General features: G+C 42.8%; 1 protein-coding gene across 6 annotated transcripts in view; it reads left to right on the forward strand.

Annotated features, from left to right (window-relative positions):
- LOC110535018 (semaphorin-6A) overlaps positions 1 to 16,172 on the forward strand; it is a 92,378-nt gene that overhangs the window by 34,871 nt on the left and 41,335 nt on the right. For all 6 annotated transcript variants that reach the window (XM_036935458.1, XM_036935457.1, XM_036935461.1 and 3 more), the window contains exons 2-6: positions 1,063 to 1,206; positions 1,653 to 1,770; positions 12,725 to 12,785; positions 13,425 to 13,487; positions 13,952 to 14,053. In XM_036935458.1, the coding sequence (XP_036791353.1) occupies positions 1,107 to 1,206; positions 1,653 to 1,770; positions 12,725 to 12,785; positions 13,425 to 13,487; positions 13,952 to 14,053 (444 nt within the window). In that variant the 5' untranslated portion in view covers positions 1,063 to 1,106. The remainder of the gene's footprint in view (positions 1 to 1,062; positions 1,207 to 1,652; positions 1,771 to 12,724; positions 12,786 to 13,424; positions 13,488 to 13,951; positions 14,054 to 16,172) is intronic.

Here is a 16,172-nt window from a genome sequence, read left to right on the forward strand (position 1 = left end):
GAACACTGGCATGTCTCCTGCCTCATCCTGCTCATCAATCAATTATTGCTCGACTTCCTGGTCAAGGTTCATGAAACAAAACAGCCCCCATAGTGGTATATGTACAGAATCTCATATTGGTTTGAAAAGGGAAAATGCACAGGGCTAACAGAGATTCCAAGGGCTTATACCCAGGCCTTCTGTCTATTGTTGTGCCAGCATGTCTATAAAGTAGGTGAGGTGAGGGAAAAAATAGCCTTAGCGAGAAGGAAATTCAACAACCAAGGTCGTTCCCTTGGTTTTATTTGTATTCTCCTCGCTGTTAAAGTGAATCTCCCAGTGAATAATGTTTTCACTCTCTTTCTCAATGAGATCCACAGGAGCATGGAGAGAACCCCCCCCCCCCCCCCCCCCCATCCCTCCCTCCCTCTATCACCCTCTCTCTCTCTCTCTCTCTTTCCCTCTTTTTCTCCTCCAACGAATACAGAGCCAGTGAACAAATGTGCTGGGGATAAACAACTTTTATCATACAACCCCCCAAAAAACATCTACCGTTTGGCTCAGGATAAAAGGTCTCTGAATGAAATGCTTATACTCGATTAGATTAACGCTGCAGTAATTGTCAGGGTTGATTTATTGAGGTAATTTGTTGCCACAACACACAAGAAACATCAGCATGGTCACGGGCTGATGTAAATACAGTTAGCAATCAGGGGCCAACTCTTAGATGCTGATAATTATGTACAAAAAATGGTGCTGCCCTATTAAGTCTGCCCCGACACCAGGATCCAATCATATAAGCTCTCCTATTAATTCAGCATATTGGCCAGGATGCAGTCCAGTAGAACTACCACTCCTGATGCTGCTCAGTTAATCACAACAGGTCTACTTCAATAAGACCCAGCCTGCCATCGTTCTATGAAGCATATTACCCTGCTAATCCAATTGTTGTTTGATTACTTGCAATGCAGCTCTCTTGATGTGTGTATATATATATATATAGATTGCAGATTGCATCGGCTATGAAAATCAGATGCTTTAATTGTTTCATAATCTTTTTTCTTCTCTGTCTTCTCTTTGCAGGCTAAAGTAAAGAAGTTATCGAGGAAGGAACCAGCAGTGCTACAATGAGGTCTGAGGCCTTGTTGCTGTATTTCACGCTACTGAAGATTGCAAGGGCTGGCTTCCCAGAAGACTCTGAGCCAATCAGTATTTCACATGGCAACTGTGAGTACCCCGAGCTGTTTCCAACTCCCCCCAAACACCCTGCTATCCAACCACTACCACCCTCTACCCCGCCTCCCCTTTCACTCTGAGTGCTTTTGGAAGGTAGAATGTAGTTTGGTGCCCAGGGAATAAAAAAAAAAAAGGAGTTAAAGCAGAATCTGAAACGGAGCCCACCCTACATCAAAGGATAATCCTGTATTTTCCTGTTGGGGCTTTCATGCAGTGTGTGATAGTGTAAATACCATATGAGGCTAAGATAGGTTTATTGAGCTTTCTCTCTGTTTGGGTAGACTCTATATTCCTCCCAGCCATGCATCCTCCAGCAACTTCCAGCAACCTTTCTTTCTATCAGGATTTTTAAAAACATATTGCCTTGTGTGGGAGGGGGGGGGGGGGGGGGGGGGGTTGCTTCTGATATTTATTGTTTTTGTTCCCCCTTCTCACAGATACAAAGCAGTATCCGGCTTTCTTTGGACACAAACCTGGAAGAAACAATACACAACGGCACAAACTGGATATCCAGCTCATCATAATAATGAACCGAACGTTGTATATCGCCGCCAGGTCAGTTCCTGCCCTTTTTCTCGCAGGCCACTAGCTCTCATATCGGTTCGAGTTTTTGATATTCCCCACAAAGTCATATCAGATGAGATTACAATGAATTGGGAATATGTGATGCTATTTTAATCCAATAATGTGAGGCCGTTCCTTGTGTAATGTCAGGTAATTTCATTGTACTCTATGTGAATGTTATTTTGATTTCATCATTGAAATGTATTTGGGGGGGGGGGGGGGGGGGGGGCAGGGTGAAGTAGCATCTTAATAATAATAATAATTTTGTACATCCCATTTCTGTTTAAGTGGATACGCACACAAAGAAATGATATAAAATGTAAACCCAAAACAAGGTATATCAGTTAAATTCAATTAAAATCAACTAGATTCAAATCCACTGAATACAATTCCATTGATTTAATGTAAATCAATAAAATAAAAAAAAAATGTGTGTGTCGAAGAGACTTAAAAAAAGACACTGACTTAGCCAGACTGGTATCTTTCGGCAGACAGAGGTGCACAGCGGATAAACTATATTCTCTTTTAAGTATGATACTGTTTGTGGCTATTTCTCTTTGTATTATTATTGTGTCTTATTATTATAGTCCATCAGTCTTGCTGTAAAAGTTATTCCAAGCACCTTAAAGAACTTTCTTGCAACCTTGTGGCCCCACTGAACACAGGCTATAAATAACGGGTCTAGGGCTGAAACTGAGGTTGTCTGACGGAGATGCCAGAGTCTGCATTAATAGTTTTCTCCATGGGGAAAGGATATTGATTTCATTTAATTGTGTATCATTCTTTTTCTGAAACTCAAATGTACTAATCAAATCAAATTTATTCATATAGCCCTTCGTACATCAGCTGATATCTCAAAGTGCTGTACAGAAACCCAGCCTAAAACCCCAAACAGCAAGCAATGCAGGTGTAGAAGCACTAGCTTGCTTGGACATGGGAAAAAATACAATAATAGACCTTACATGTTACAATGTGAACAAAGCCACAGCATTCTCCACTGCATTGGAGGATACAGATGATACGGATCTGTGTAATTTTTTGTATTGGCCTAATTACATAGTAGATTGATTGGATGCTTTTGAAAGCAACAATGGGTTGCGTTGTTTTCTGAAAACTTCAAAATAAGTGGCCATTGAAGCCTGGTTTCTAAGTAGCAGGACTGTTTAACACATCTGTGGTCATTAAGGAGGTGTTGGGCGCTTTGGAGTCCTAGCCTTTGGTCTGACTGCTGCCTCCCACCTGCTCCATACCAGGCCTGGGAGAAATGAGAAAGGGAGGGTTTTATTAGTGGGGGTGGCTTGAGGACAACAAGGTGTGTCTCTCAGTAGCGTATTTAAAGGAGACAGGAATTCCGACGGACACATGGCGAGGGGGGAATGTGACACAGGGATTGTTGGAATTGCTGTCGTTGAGAAGAGTAGATTGATTATAACTGGGAGAAATGTTTGAATCGATAGAATTATGTCACCGAAGCAAAGTGGACACCGAGATTGCTGAGCACAAACGGATATTAACAACTAGATGACCAACAGTATAAAGCAAATAGTTGGATGGTCATTGCAAGAACAGAATTCAGAGTAAGTCAACAGGCCAACCGTACAAACCATACAATGGAAACTTGACCTAATCAGATCTCAGTTGAGGCCCATAAACTGCCTTTACACAGGCAGACCAATTCTGATTATTTTTCAACTAATTGTGACTCACCACCTTCGGTCTTATGTAGCAAAATTGTTAATGTTTTTTTGTTTTTTTACATTGGACAAAAGTAGAGACTCAGAGCTACACAATGGTATATCATACATAGCATTTTTGAAGAGCAAAGGGAAAGCATTTCTACTTTGAAAGTTGATACACTTGTAAACTCACTTTTGAGAAAAGGGCCTTTGAATGTTATGGTACCTACTAGAGAGCTCTCCTTTGTCTACACCCATTCAGCATTGTCTACACCCATTCAGCATTGTTCACGCGCTCTTAAGCCAGCCCCACCCATCTCTTTAAGGATTCACATGAGGTCATGTGCTAAACAGTGAGTAGTGTGGTAAAGATCAAGACTAAAAGTGGCATTAGGCTCCAAAAATGAAAAATGAAAGAAAAAATATTAGATGACGCTTACCCAGACACACTTGGTAAAAATGCTTTAACCACCAGCCGCATCCAGTGGTGAAAAATTACTAAATTGTCATACTTGAGTAAAAGTATAACATTTCATATTCCTTATATTAAATCAGACGGCACAATTGTATTTTTATTTTATTTATTATTGACGGAAAGCCAGGGGCACAATGTTCTTCAGTATCAAAAGTAAAAATATAAACCATTTCAAATTGCTTACATTCAGCAAACCAGACGGCACAACTTTATTATTTTTAGTTGATGAGCCAGGGGCACGCAATTGGGTTTTGTGAGTCTGCCAGGCAGTAGGGATGATCAGGGATGTTCTCTTGATACGTGTGAATTGGACAATTTTCCTGTCAAAATGTTACAAATACTTTTGGGCGTCAAGTGTATGGAGTAAAAAGTGCAGAATTTTCTTTATGAATGTAGTGAAGTAAAAGTTGCCAAAATTATTAATAGTAAAGGAATGTACTAATTCAACAAAAAAATACTTAAGTAGTACTTTAAAGTATTTACTTAAGTGCCTTTATACCAGTACATTAGCATACTTTATATACTGTTACACATGCACTTATCACATAGTATTCCATACATAAGTTAAGGCCATGCAAACTGAATTGAGACCTGAGTGAGGTGCACATGTACAGTACATAAACATGGGCATGCGCCACACATTTATGTGCTGGACACTTGATACGATCACATGATATTGTTGTGGTATGTCACAAAATCATGTTATGACCACACATATCAATATTCATTTTATATATCAATATTTTGCTGTCTGGCTATGTGGATTGTCTCTACAGAAGGTGTAAACGGTACAGCCAAATGGTTACTTGCATAGTAGCAATATCAGAAATAGATAGTGTCAACACAAATACAATAGACAGTATGTACAAGAACAATATCAATAACGATATCAGTGATAGACGAGGTAGTTATATGCATACAATCAGGGATAAAGTGGCTGAGAAGCAGGATAAACAAAAAAAAATAGTAGCAGCAGTGTATGGTGTGTGTGGTAGGAGAGTGTCATGTGAATAGAGGCACTGCAGATAGTGCCGATGACTGGTCCGTCCAAACCACACATGAAGGGAATCTATATTCGGAGAGCCTGTCCTTGACTTTGGTGCAGGGCATGTGATGTCCATAGCCTCTTCGTTGCAAAACTCCCTGATCTTCTCAAAATGATAGTTTGTCTAGCTGTGTCCAGTCCAGGTGGTGATTTTACAGGCAGACCATCTATGAGAGGAAGGATGTCAGCATTGCACAGCAGCTGAAACCTGGTCCAGACAGTCCAAACGCTCCTTGGGGATAACACCAGGCTCCAGAGTGTTGAATCTGTAAAACAGGGAATAACAAAAAAAATCTGACGATAGCTGTGGGATGTTGACCCCTGCCACAGTGCCGTCCTTCACAACACCAGCAATCTCAGACAAAGTGTTCACACTGGTCTTTCTGAAGCGCTGCTTGATGAGGCCGAAGCATCAGTCGGGGGCAAACCACTGCCGTTATCACAATTCAGGTCCACACGTGTTTTCCCAACTCTGTAGTTGGTGAAGAAATGGTGCATGTAATTGATGACTGCGCTGGTGCTTTTGGTTGTGCCAGCTCTCTTATTGTGGACTGTATGACTGGTGGATTCGAGTCAGGCGTGTTCTACTGATTGATGCTGAAAGACAAATTCCAGATACAAATATATTAGCATTATTATACACTGCTCAAAAAAATAAAGGGAACACTAAAATAACACATCCTAAATCTGAATGAATGAAATATTCTTATTAAATACTTTTTTCTTTACAGAGTTGAATGTGCTGACAACAAAATCACACAAAAATGATCAATGGAAATCAAATTTATCAACCCATGGAGGGTCTGGATTTGGAGTCACACTCAAAATTAAAGTGGAAAACCACACTACAGGCTGATCCAACTTTGATGTAATGTCCTTAAAACAAGTCAAAATGAGGCTCAGTAGTGTGTGTGGCCTCCACGTGCCTGTATGACCTCCCTACAATGCCTGGGCATGCACCTGATGAGGTGGTGTGTGGTCTCCCGCATCCGCCAACTCCTGGACAGTCTGTGGTGCAACGTGGCGTTGGTGGATGGAGTGAGACATGATGTCCCAGATGTGCTCAATTGGATTCAGGTCTGGGGAACGGGCGGGCCAGTCCATAGCATCAATGCCTTCCTCTTGCAGGAACTGCTGACACACTCCAGCCACATGAGGTCTAGCATTGTCTTGCATTAGGAGGAACCCAGGGCCAACCGCACCAGCATATGGTCTCACAAGGGGTCTGAGGATCTCATCTCGGTACCTAATGGCAGTCAGGCTACCTCTGGCGAGCACATGGAGGGCTGTGCGGCCCCCCAAAGAAATGCCACCCCACACCATGTTGTAGACTCCGTCTCATGCTACCATTAGAGTGAAAGCACCGCCAGCATTAAAAAGTGACCAAAACATCAGCCAGGAAGCATAGGAACTGAGAAGTGGTCTGTGGTCCCCACCTGCAGAACCACTCCTTTATTGGGGGTGTCTTGCTAATTGCCTATAATTTCCACCTGTTGTCTATTCCATTTGCACAACAGCATGTGAAATTTATTGTCAATCAGTGTTGCTTCCTAAGTGGACAGTTTGATTTCACAGAAGTGTGATTGACTTGGAGTTACATTGTGTTGTTTAAGTGTTCCCTTCATTTTTTTGAGCAGGGTACAATAGATGCGAAATGGCGTTCTGAGATATCACTACACACAGTTCACACAGGTAATGTTAGTTACTGTAGCTAGCCAGACATCTAACGTCAGCTAGCTCACTAACAGCAAGCTTTAACTAGTAATACAAACAGATTGTCATAGCTAGCTAAAGTTAACCAATAGGTTCAATGTTAGCTAGCAAACATTAGGCTAAATCTAGCGATGCAAAATGGCATTCTGAGAAAACATCACTAACGTTACATACGACTCATACACATAAGTTAATGTTAGCTAGCAAGCCAGCCACCTAACCTCAGCTAACGTTAGCTAGCTAACAGCAAGTTTTAACTTGGGATCTGTCGTTTAAACATGTTATGTTAACGTTAGCTAGCTAAAAAATTAACTATAATCCCAATCCATAGAGTAACGTTACTAGCAATACAAACCGATTGTCATAGCAAGCTAAAGTTAAACAAATATCGTTAGGTTTAATGTTAGTTAGCAAGCCAGCCATCGAACTCCAGCTGGCTAGCTAACAGCAAGCTTTAGCTTGCAATTAAAATAACTTTCTGACAAAATTAGAAACGTATAACGTTAATATCTGAATCCTTAACTAGATTCTTACTGGTATACATGGATGAAAGCTTCACTGCAGACTGCAACCCCTTTTATAAGACATCCTGTATTGTTTCCATTTAGTTTGCACAGCTTGTTTGGCCCTTTGTGTTGCACTGATTTCGAGTCAGCATTCGTCGTCCAGAAAGTAGTCCATCACAACTTTTTCCCACTGACCTTTGTCGATAGTGCCTGATAAATTCAGGGCAGCAATGCTATTGAGAGCAGAAGAAGCATATTTGCAGGTCTCCATGGCTAACATTATATCTTTCAAAAACACTTTTACGAGCAGCTCATTTTACAGACACAAGATGCAACACCACAGACCAATCCAAACTCATCTTTCGGCATGTCCAGCCCACTCATTATTTCAGCCAATCATGGCTAGCGGGAAGGTTGCTGACTTTCTCTGTGGCTAAACCAACTAGGCTCTTAATTTAAAAATTGTATTCGTATTTACAGATGACATACAAGTTTGATATTAAGGCACATGAAAGTTCACATGTTCGAGAAGGCATTTTTGCCAAAAAAAACGAACACATTTTTTTACATTTCTTAAAAATACGTTCAAAAGGCTCTCATGTGAAGTCGTGACTTGAGACGTACGCCTAGTTTCCTGAATCGGGTCACAATTGGTCTTTTGACCAATCAGATCAGCTCTTTTGCCAGAATTGGGCTGCCGGTGTATAGTCATAACCCAGTGAAATGTGTCTGTTGTGGGCCAGTGTTGAGGGCCCAGTTTTGTGGGGACAGTGTTGAGGGCCCAATGCTGTGGGTCCAGTGTTATGGCCATTATGCCATGCCTGAAGACCAGAAATCTCAGTGTGCAGCCTGCAGATGGTCAGTGGAAACCGTGTCCAAAACCAAACTCTGTTTCAGGCCATTTTGTGAATGGTATAAATCCTTTTGGTTCTTGTTTTACGCTAGCAATAACACCACAAGCTCTTTTAGCAGCAGGACATGCAAACATATCCACTGCCAAAATTGTAAATCGACGAAAGTGTCTTAATCTGGAGAAAAAACGTAATCTTTGGCAATGCTGGAGCTCCAACATATGCTGTAATTGACATTATTTGGTCTTTTTGGGAGTAGTTTTAAATAGTTATCTTGATTAGGTCATTCTCTTTAGTCATTTGTGGCTTGTAATATGTTAATTCTTCCATAGTTATGCATTCAGTTCATGTCTGTTGTGGATTGGTTTAATATTCTGTATAATTTTCTAAATTCCTTTTTATTAAAGACATAATCCACATGCCAGGATATTACACATTTATCTCCTTTGAATCAGTCATGTTCTTTGACTAGCTGTTAGTCTAATATCTTAATGGGAAGAAAACCAAGTTTTATTTTGATTTATGTAACCTTTATTTAACTAGGCAAGTCAGTTAAGAACAATTTGTGTCATAGGCCTATCTAGTAATTCTCATGGTGATGAGCAATGACATTATGAGATAGCTGTAATATTTGTCTGCTTTAATTTACCATATTTCTAAGCTAAAGTATGCATACATCAATGTTGTCATGAATTCTAATAAAACTGGGAATTAATGTCACCACCCAGTGAGCACAAGATGTTGAAAATACATATTTCCACGTCTTTTCAACCAAAATTATTTATGTTCAACGTCTTGTGTTCATAGGGCAGTCTGGCTCCTTCTGTGCACTGCCCATACTCAGCCTGGCATCGGTTGTCAGAGGCTGTATGTTGAGTGTGTTCTTGTGGTGCTGCTGTGTGGGTGTGTGTTTGCTAGCCCTGTCCAGGGCCGACTCTGTGATCAGATGAAGAGCAGACACTGAGGCTTAGCCCAGACTTAAGCTCTGTCCTGGTGTCTGCCCGCAGAGACGATCAACCGGCCACTGCTAGCCTGCCAATAACAGCCAGCAGGTACCCCAAGACCCAGGTCATGCCGCATGCTGGGCATAGTCACCATTCCCTGCCCTCAACTCCCGCTAACCATGGCAACGGCACCCACCCTCTGTTTACGCCCCTCAATAAGGGTGGGAATGGTAAAGTCTGCCTGCGTGCATGTGAAAGCATGTCCCCGGTCCTCATGAAAACCCTGGGTATCTTTGGGCTGCCCCACTGGAGGCGCATGGGTCTCAATTATTCTAGTCGCCATCAAATCCTGTTAAAGCCTGTTAATGATGCGGATTACACTTCCTCTGCCTCTCAGAACCAGGCCGTAATTTTTTCCACTGCAGTGTTCTGCCTGTACAAAATGTAAATAAGACTCGGCCAAAAGGACAGCCAGAAAATACTCAATGAGGCTCCTCTTTAAGCCACTCCTGAGTGTAATCGTGCCCATTTTTCTCTCTACCCTCCCATACACTTGTGTTGGGATGTGAGCGAAACAATGTACAATGCCCCCCTACCACACATAATCTAGTTATGAAGAGGGTGGAATATGGGGAGGGGAGTGTTCCATTTGGAGGCGATAGGTGTGGGATGCATACTAATCAGGGCCCCCTTTCTGCCGTCCGAGCGCGAGATTGTTTCACAAAGGGTCACCAGATGGACTGCACTGGCCTGCAGTTCCCCCCAGAAGAAATGGGGTGTTATGAAAACGACATTCCCTAGCACAAAGCCCCTCTGTTCTCATGGTTGGATGTCCAAGTCTTCCTCTTTCCCCCTAGACACACCAAAGCGTTACTTTCAACTTTCAATGTTTAGAGCCGTGCAGATATTTACATACCTTCCATCCAACTCACATTCTTACGCCCCTATTTTCAGGAAGTACAGAGCCCACTCCGCAGTGATTAATATCACATAAAAAACAGGTTGGGCGAGCCCTGAATGCTGATTGGCTGAAAGCCGTGGTACTGTATATCACACCGTATACCATGGGTATGACAAACAATGGCTATATATCAATAAGGCACCTTGGGTGTTTGTGATATATGGCCAATATACCACAGCTAATAAACTGTACCATGGAAATTTAGAAGATGTATTTTAGAAGTTACACTACCACATAGAGCGCAGTGGAGATGAGAGGCGATCTGGCCTGCTGTATATTTAAGAGCTCGACCATATAGTTAGTGGAGGAAATGAACGGGGACTTGATCTGACATGAGCCCAGGTGCAGACAGTGTTTGACTGCTGGTGTTGACACAGAGACAGCTCCAGCATTGTCCTGCCAGGATGTTTGCATGACACTTGGCTTGGCTCTGTCTTATCTCTGCTGGAGCTCTGCTCTGATTCGACTGCTAGAGTCACTAGGCTCTGAAACACTGGCCACATCACCAGGAGGGAGCAAATTATTGTAAATATGGACTTTTTGGAACAACGTCTCCAATTTGGATCAATTAGGCAAAGCATGTGGTGGAGAGAGAATCCAGAGAATCTTAATGAAGAACATTTTGAGGAGGATGTCTGTGGCCTGAGCTTGAATCAGATTTTTTCGCAGCTGTGAAATTTCTGCCCTGCTAGAGCAGCCCCGGTCAACTGTAAGTTGTCTAGGAGCAACAATGGCTCAGCCGCGGTGGTAAGCTATACAAGCTCACAGAACGGGATTGCCGAGTGCAGAGAGAGAGAGAGAGAGAGAGGGTGGAGCTTCTCCAAATGCTACGCTCTCAAGATTAACGATTTAATTTACGACGTAGCTCTGATAACATAACTTAGTCAGGTTTTATCCTCTTGGACAGGTATTCCCAAACCAGGGATACGTGCAATGCCGTCGGGGGTACGCCAAATAAAAATGTGATTCCCATTTTTTTAAAATATATATTTAAAATATATATATTTTTGTTAAAAACAATTGCTTCACATTTTCAATACATTTGGGTGAGTTTTTTTTCTTGACTGAGAAGCCTCGTTTCACTGCAAAATTAAAATTAAACCATAGTGTTCAGCGAATTTACAACACAATGTCAAATATAGATAGCCTAGTCAAATAATTAACATCCAATCACATTAACCTAGTTTCTCACACGACTGACCTATCTGGGTGATGTTTTTCTCGCCTGGATGATCTGAGTTTACGATTACAGGGACTCTCCTCAACTATATTCAATGTGCGGGACAAAATTGAGCCTATGATTAAGAAGTTGGAGCTCCACTCTGTCTGCATTGTCAAGGACAACACACAGGTCTTTCCATCATTGTATGATTTTTTTGTGTGCAAATTAACTCAAGCTTACAGACAATGTCAAATGTGATAAACCGAAGCACCTGAGTGAGTTGGGTGCGCAATTACACAGGTACTTTCCCAAAACAGATGACACAAACAACTGGATTCGTTATCCCTTTCATGCCCTGTCTCCAGTCTCCAGTCCACACACCGATATCTGAACAAAGCTGAGCAAATCTCGCTGTTAAGACACTGATGCCCTTTGCAACCACATACCTACGTATGTGAGAGTGGATTCTTGGCCCTCACTAGCATGAAAACTAGATACAGGCACAGACTGTGTGGAAAAGTATTTAAGACTGAGATTCTCTCCAATACAACCCAACATTGTGGGTTGTGTGCATCCTTTCAAGCACACCCTTCTCATTAACCTGTGGTGAGTTATTCACAATTTTCAATAAACAAATAAGGTTTTATATGTAAGATGGTTAAATGAAGAGCAAATTATTGATTATTATTATATTATTATTTGTGCCCTGGTCCTATAAGAGCTCTTTGTCACTTCCCACGAGCTGGGTTGTGACAAAAACTCACACTCAATCTTATGTTTAATAAATGTATCGTATAGTGTGTGTGTGGCAGGCTTACAATGATGGCAAAAAACGACATTTGAGAGTGCGCTGACCCTGGTGCTAGAGGTGGTACGTGGCTGGAGGTTGAACATTTGAAGTGGTACGGGGCTATAAAAAATTTGGGAACCACTGCTCTCTAGGAGATGCTCATTGAAGTGGATTCATTTCAGAATTGCTGGTCCTCCAGACTCCAGCAAACTTCTGTGCAGGTTGAGAGTCATAATCAAAGCCCAAGTCAGACAGCGTCTGTTACAGACTTTGATTAAAACTACATTCACACAGTCGTCTCAAAAAAATGAATCTCAAAAGTGGTTGCAGCGTTGAGCACAGTCACCTTTCCCTCCGCAAACAAGCCTGTCAATCACTCTCAGAGCCTTTCTTCACGGTCAGTAAACACAGTCTGGCAGAAAGGTAGTTAACTCCTGAGTTTATGTGTTCCATATGCGGGTAGGAAAGTCTGGATTACCAGTGAAACGCATAGGTCTTGTCTGCGCTTTAATGAGTGTTAGTATAGATTTCCTATGGCTGAACATAATGCTTAATTGACCTGAACAGCATCGAGTGACTTGGCAAACCCCCCCACCTCCCACAAACCTTTCCCATGAACAAAGAGGCTTTTGTCTGGGCGGCAGCAGCACTGTAAACTTTTGTTGACTGCTTCTGTCTGACAGAGTAAATAGCCCCTTTGTATATTGTTATTTTTTGCCAGTTTGAACAAAGTTTAGACAAATATGAACCGTTTAAGATTTACTGGTGTAGAAATGGTTGAATTGTTGTTGTTGAGTGCCTCTCTTATTTCCTCTCTTTCAGGGATCACATATACACGCTGGATACAGACACCGCCAACTCCGAGGAGATCTTTTTCAACAAGGTGAGTTTTTGGGGGGGAGAAGACGTGTTGTTCTGCGCCGTCCTCCGGGTGACCATACCGAACACTCGCCTAATTACCTGGCGGACCGTCCTGTCCAGTCCCTCTCCAGCGGCTTGTCTGGCGTGAGACACGGCAACGCCGTGACCCCACTAAGCACGTTATCCTATCAGGCACCAACCCACATGCGTCATTGCTGGTCAGCAGGACGGGGCCAATGAGAGAAACCTGAGATGTATGGACATATGTAACAACCTCCAACCTCAGTGTCTCCTCAGTGTCTGTGTGATCCACCTAGTTGGGGCAAATAATAAGAGCAAGCCGGAATCTCTCTGTCTCAAAGAGACTGAGACAGAGAGATTGATCACTGAGAGCCTGTTTAGCAGTAGTCTTTAATCAGTGGCCAGACTCCAAACACTAACACTGCACTGTAGCTGTAGTAGAGGCTACTCTGCTGTGGAATGGCAGCTCGCTGGCTTCAGAGCAGCCTTGAGAGGACCCACAGGGCATAAGCAGAGTGCAGCCAATTGTGCGAGGTGACTGCCTGGTGCTCCGGGCTGGGCTCTGGCTCTCTTGAGGAATGATGACCACGGTAACTAAGCAGAGATCTCAATTGATTCCCCATCAATTTACTCTCCACAGAAACTGACATGGAAGTCCAGACAGGCAGATGTGGACACCTGCCGAATGAAGGGGAAGCACAAGGTACAGACTACTGATCTACTTATTCTCCCTCTCCTCAATGTACTGAAGGTTACAGAATACATCATAATAACTAGGGCCAGGAGGTTTTCTTGCCCATGGGACCCTACCAGGAAAATGCATGTGCATATTCATTTAAACCTACTTATGCCACCTCAGAATGCCTTGCTGTCTCAAATGCTTCTATATGAATACTCTATTGTGAAATGAATATTTACCTGTTGTTTTTTTATTATGGCATGGACAAATCCACCCATTTCCTTTATTGTGTAATTCATGTTATGTTTTCCGTGCATTTGACATTCTCATCAAACGATATACTGTACAGTTAATAGCATTCCAGGAACGTAAACTAGTCAGTCGCCATCATTCATTATTCATAGCTGTCAATGTCGTTTCGCTCTCGTTTCTATTCAGCACAAGAATGAGACAAGACAATTAAAAAATGTTTCCCCTTTCTCCCCAAGGATGAATGTCACAATTTCATCAAGGTCCTCCTGCAGCAAAACGATGACACCTTGTTCGTGTGCGGAACAAATGCTTTCAACCCCTCCTGTCGAACTTACAAGGTACAGCTCGCATTGCTCCCTACTACCCATGCTCTGACTTCACCTGTTAAGAATATGCCACCAACACAGTGCTGTATTTCACCAATATGGGTACGACGTAAAGGAGAAGATGTGTGGAGAGATGGACATTGATGGATTACTTTCAAAAGCCCATGGTCAGATCTGTCCCTTTTTCTACGTGTAGTTTGTCATGTTTGATTTAAAAGCAGGTAAACCTACATGTAGGCATAGCAGTTATATTGAAATAAGATGCTCTAATCAAGACAGGCGGCCACCTCAGTTGTCAAGGCATTTTTGGAATAGTTTCAAGATTTGGCTTTGGCTTTAGCAGAATTATTAAGCCTGTCTTCTTTAGAGAGGATTACCATCGGAATTAAGGCAGCCCCCCGCAACTCTCTGAATCAGAGGTGTTGGGTTAAATGCGGAAGACACATTCAGTTGAATGCATTCAGTTGACTAGGTATCCTCCTTTCCCCTTATATGTCATCCTTAGGAAAGATATCTCTAGAAGGCAGTTGTTGTTGGCATGTTGGGAAATAAATTGGTGCCACAGTAGACTTGATTTGAAGGTGTTGTTGAGAGACATCAGGGATTTGTTGTTTACCGCTGAACAAGACTCTTTTGCTTCATTGGGTTTTTGGTTTCAACGAAGCACAGAAAAGGCTTGTGTTCTCACTTGAGCATTCTTTAGAGAATGCAGAATGTATGCCCAAATTTTATAGGCATGGTTAGTTTTACAGTTCCTCTGCTCCCATTTCAGACCCTTTTAATTGTTATTACTGGTATATTGTCTGCGAAAAGCTGACATCCTCACTGACATACCGTAACACTTAACGAGTGGCGCTGTAAAATGTGTAAACGTTATGAGGAAGAGGTGAAATGAACAGGCTGTGCCTGTCGGCTGTGGGCCGTTGGCAGGCTCTCCCAGCTGACCGATTCCAGGCTTTTGAGGTGCATCCACTCCTCAATGATCAGCCTGGTTTTGATTTAGTGGGAGAGAGTATGTGTGCGCATGCATCCACCTTGGCTACAGTTTGCCTCACCATCTCGATGACCTGACAGGCCTGAAAAGAGCTTCTGTTTCGGGGCCAACCTCATCCCACATTAATCAGAGCCACGGGGAGGGGGGAGGGCTATACAAATGTTCCTGTCGACGGCAGCTACATCCCATGCCCCCCCCCACCCACCCCCCACACACACTCCTGAGGGCCGCTCAGACAGACACCTTGGCAGCCATAGGCCGCTCCCCTGAGCTAAGGCCCAGCTCGCTTTGTGCAATAAAGCCTCCCTCCCTAGCTGCCTGATATTCTATGGGTGTCCATTACGTCACATGTTGCCGGGCGGAGCAGGGGAACAGTCCTGAGAGGGCCCAGGTGATATGGATCAGCCATGGTGTAAAGCCTCAGCCCTAGCCCGACAGGCAGCAGAGAAATGGAGTGTGACTGTCTCAGTGGGAGAGTCATTGCACTGAAATTGTGCACACTATGATTTCCCATAGCAGTGATAAACCATATAGGATAGCAACATAGACATTCAAGGCCCCTTTCCACTGTGGAAGCAACCACCCGAAGGCCATGCTAGAGATATCCTTATTTTCTATTTGTATTAATAATTTTCATATCGGGCCTTAATGATTGAGTTAATTAATCAATTAAAATCCTCAAGGTTAGGTATAGCTTTCCATGTTTCTAATTGTTTATGGAAAAATAAAATAATGTCTTCAGGAGCAAGAACATAATTGTTTATCCCTTTTCTCCTTGCTGTTTGATAGTGGATTGACCTCATATGTCTCCCAATTGCCTTGGAGTCTCTTCCTCCTATTCAAATGGCAGGAATATATCACTGACAGAGAGCCAAGCCCACAGTAGACAGAGGTCATTGCCACTGTGAAATTAAACAGGCAGAAGGGGGGCCTCCCTCCCTCCACCAATGCTGCAGCAGAACCCAGTCCAAGTAACAGATAGTCCAAGAGACTCAGGCATAGTGCCTCAACACCCACAGTGACAGCATAGTGCATCAACACCCACAGTGATACAGTTGAAATGAGTGCCCTCAGACTAGCTACGCCATATCTTTAATAGAAAATAAATGTAATTGGAATTTCCTGTCTCAAAAAATG

Source organism: Oncorhynchus mykiss, chromosome 11 (assembly GCF_013265735.2).
Source record: "Oncorhynchus mykiss isolate Arlee chromosome 11, USDA_OmykA_1.1, whole genome shotgun sequence".
NCBI lineage: Eukaryota > Metazoa > Chordata > Actinopteri > Salmoniformes > Salmonidae > Oncorhynchus > Oncorhynchus mykiss.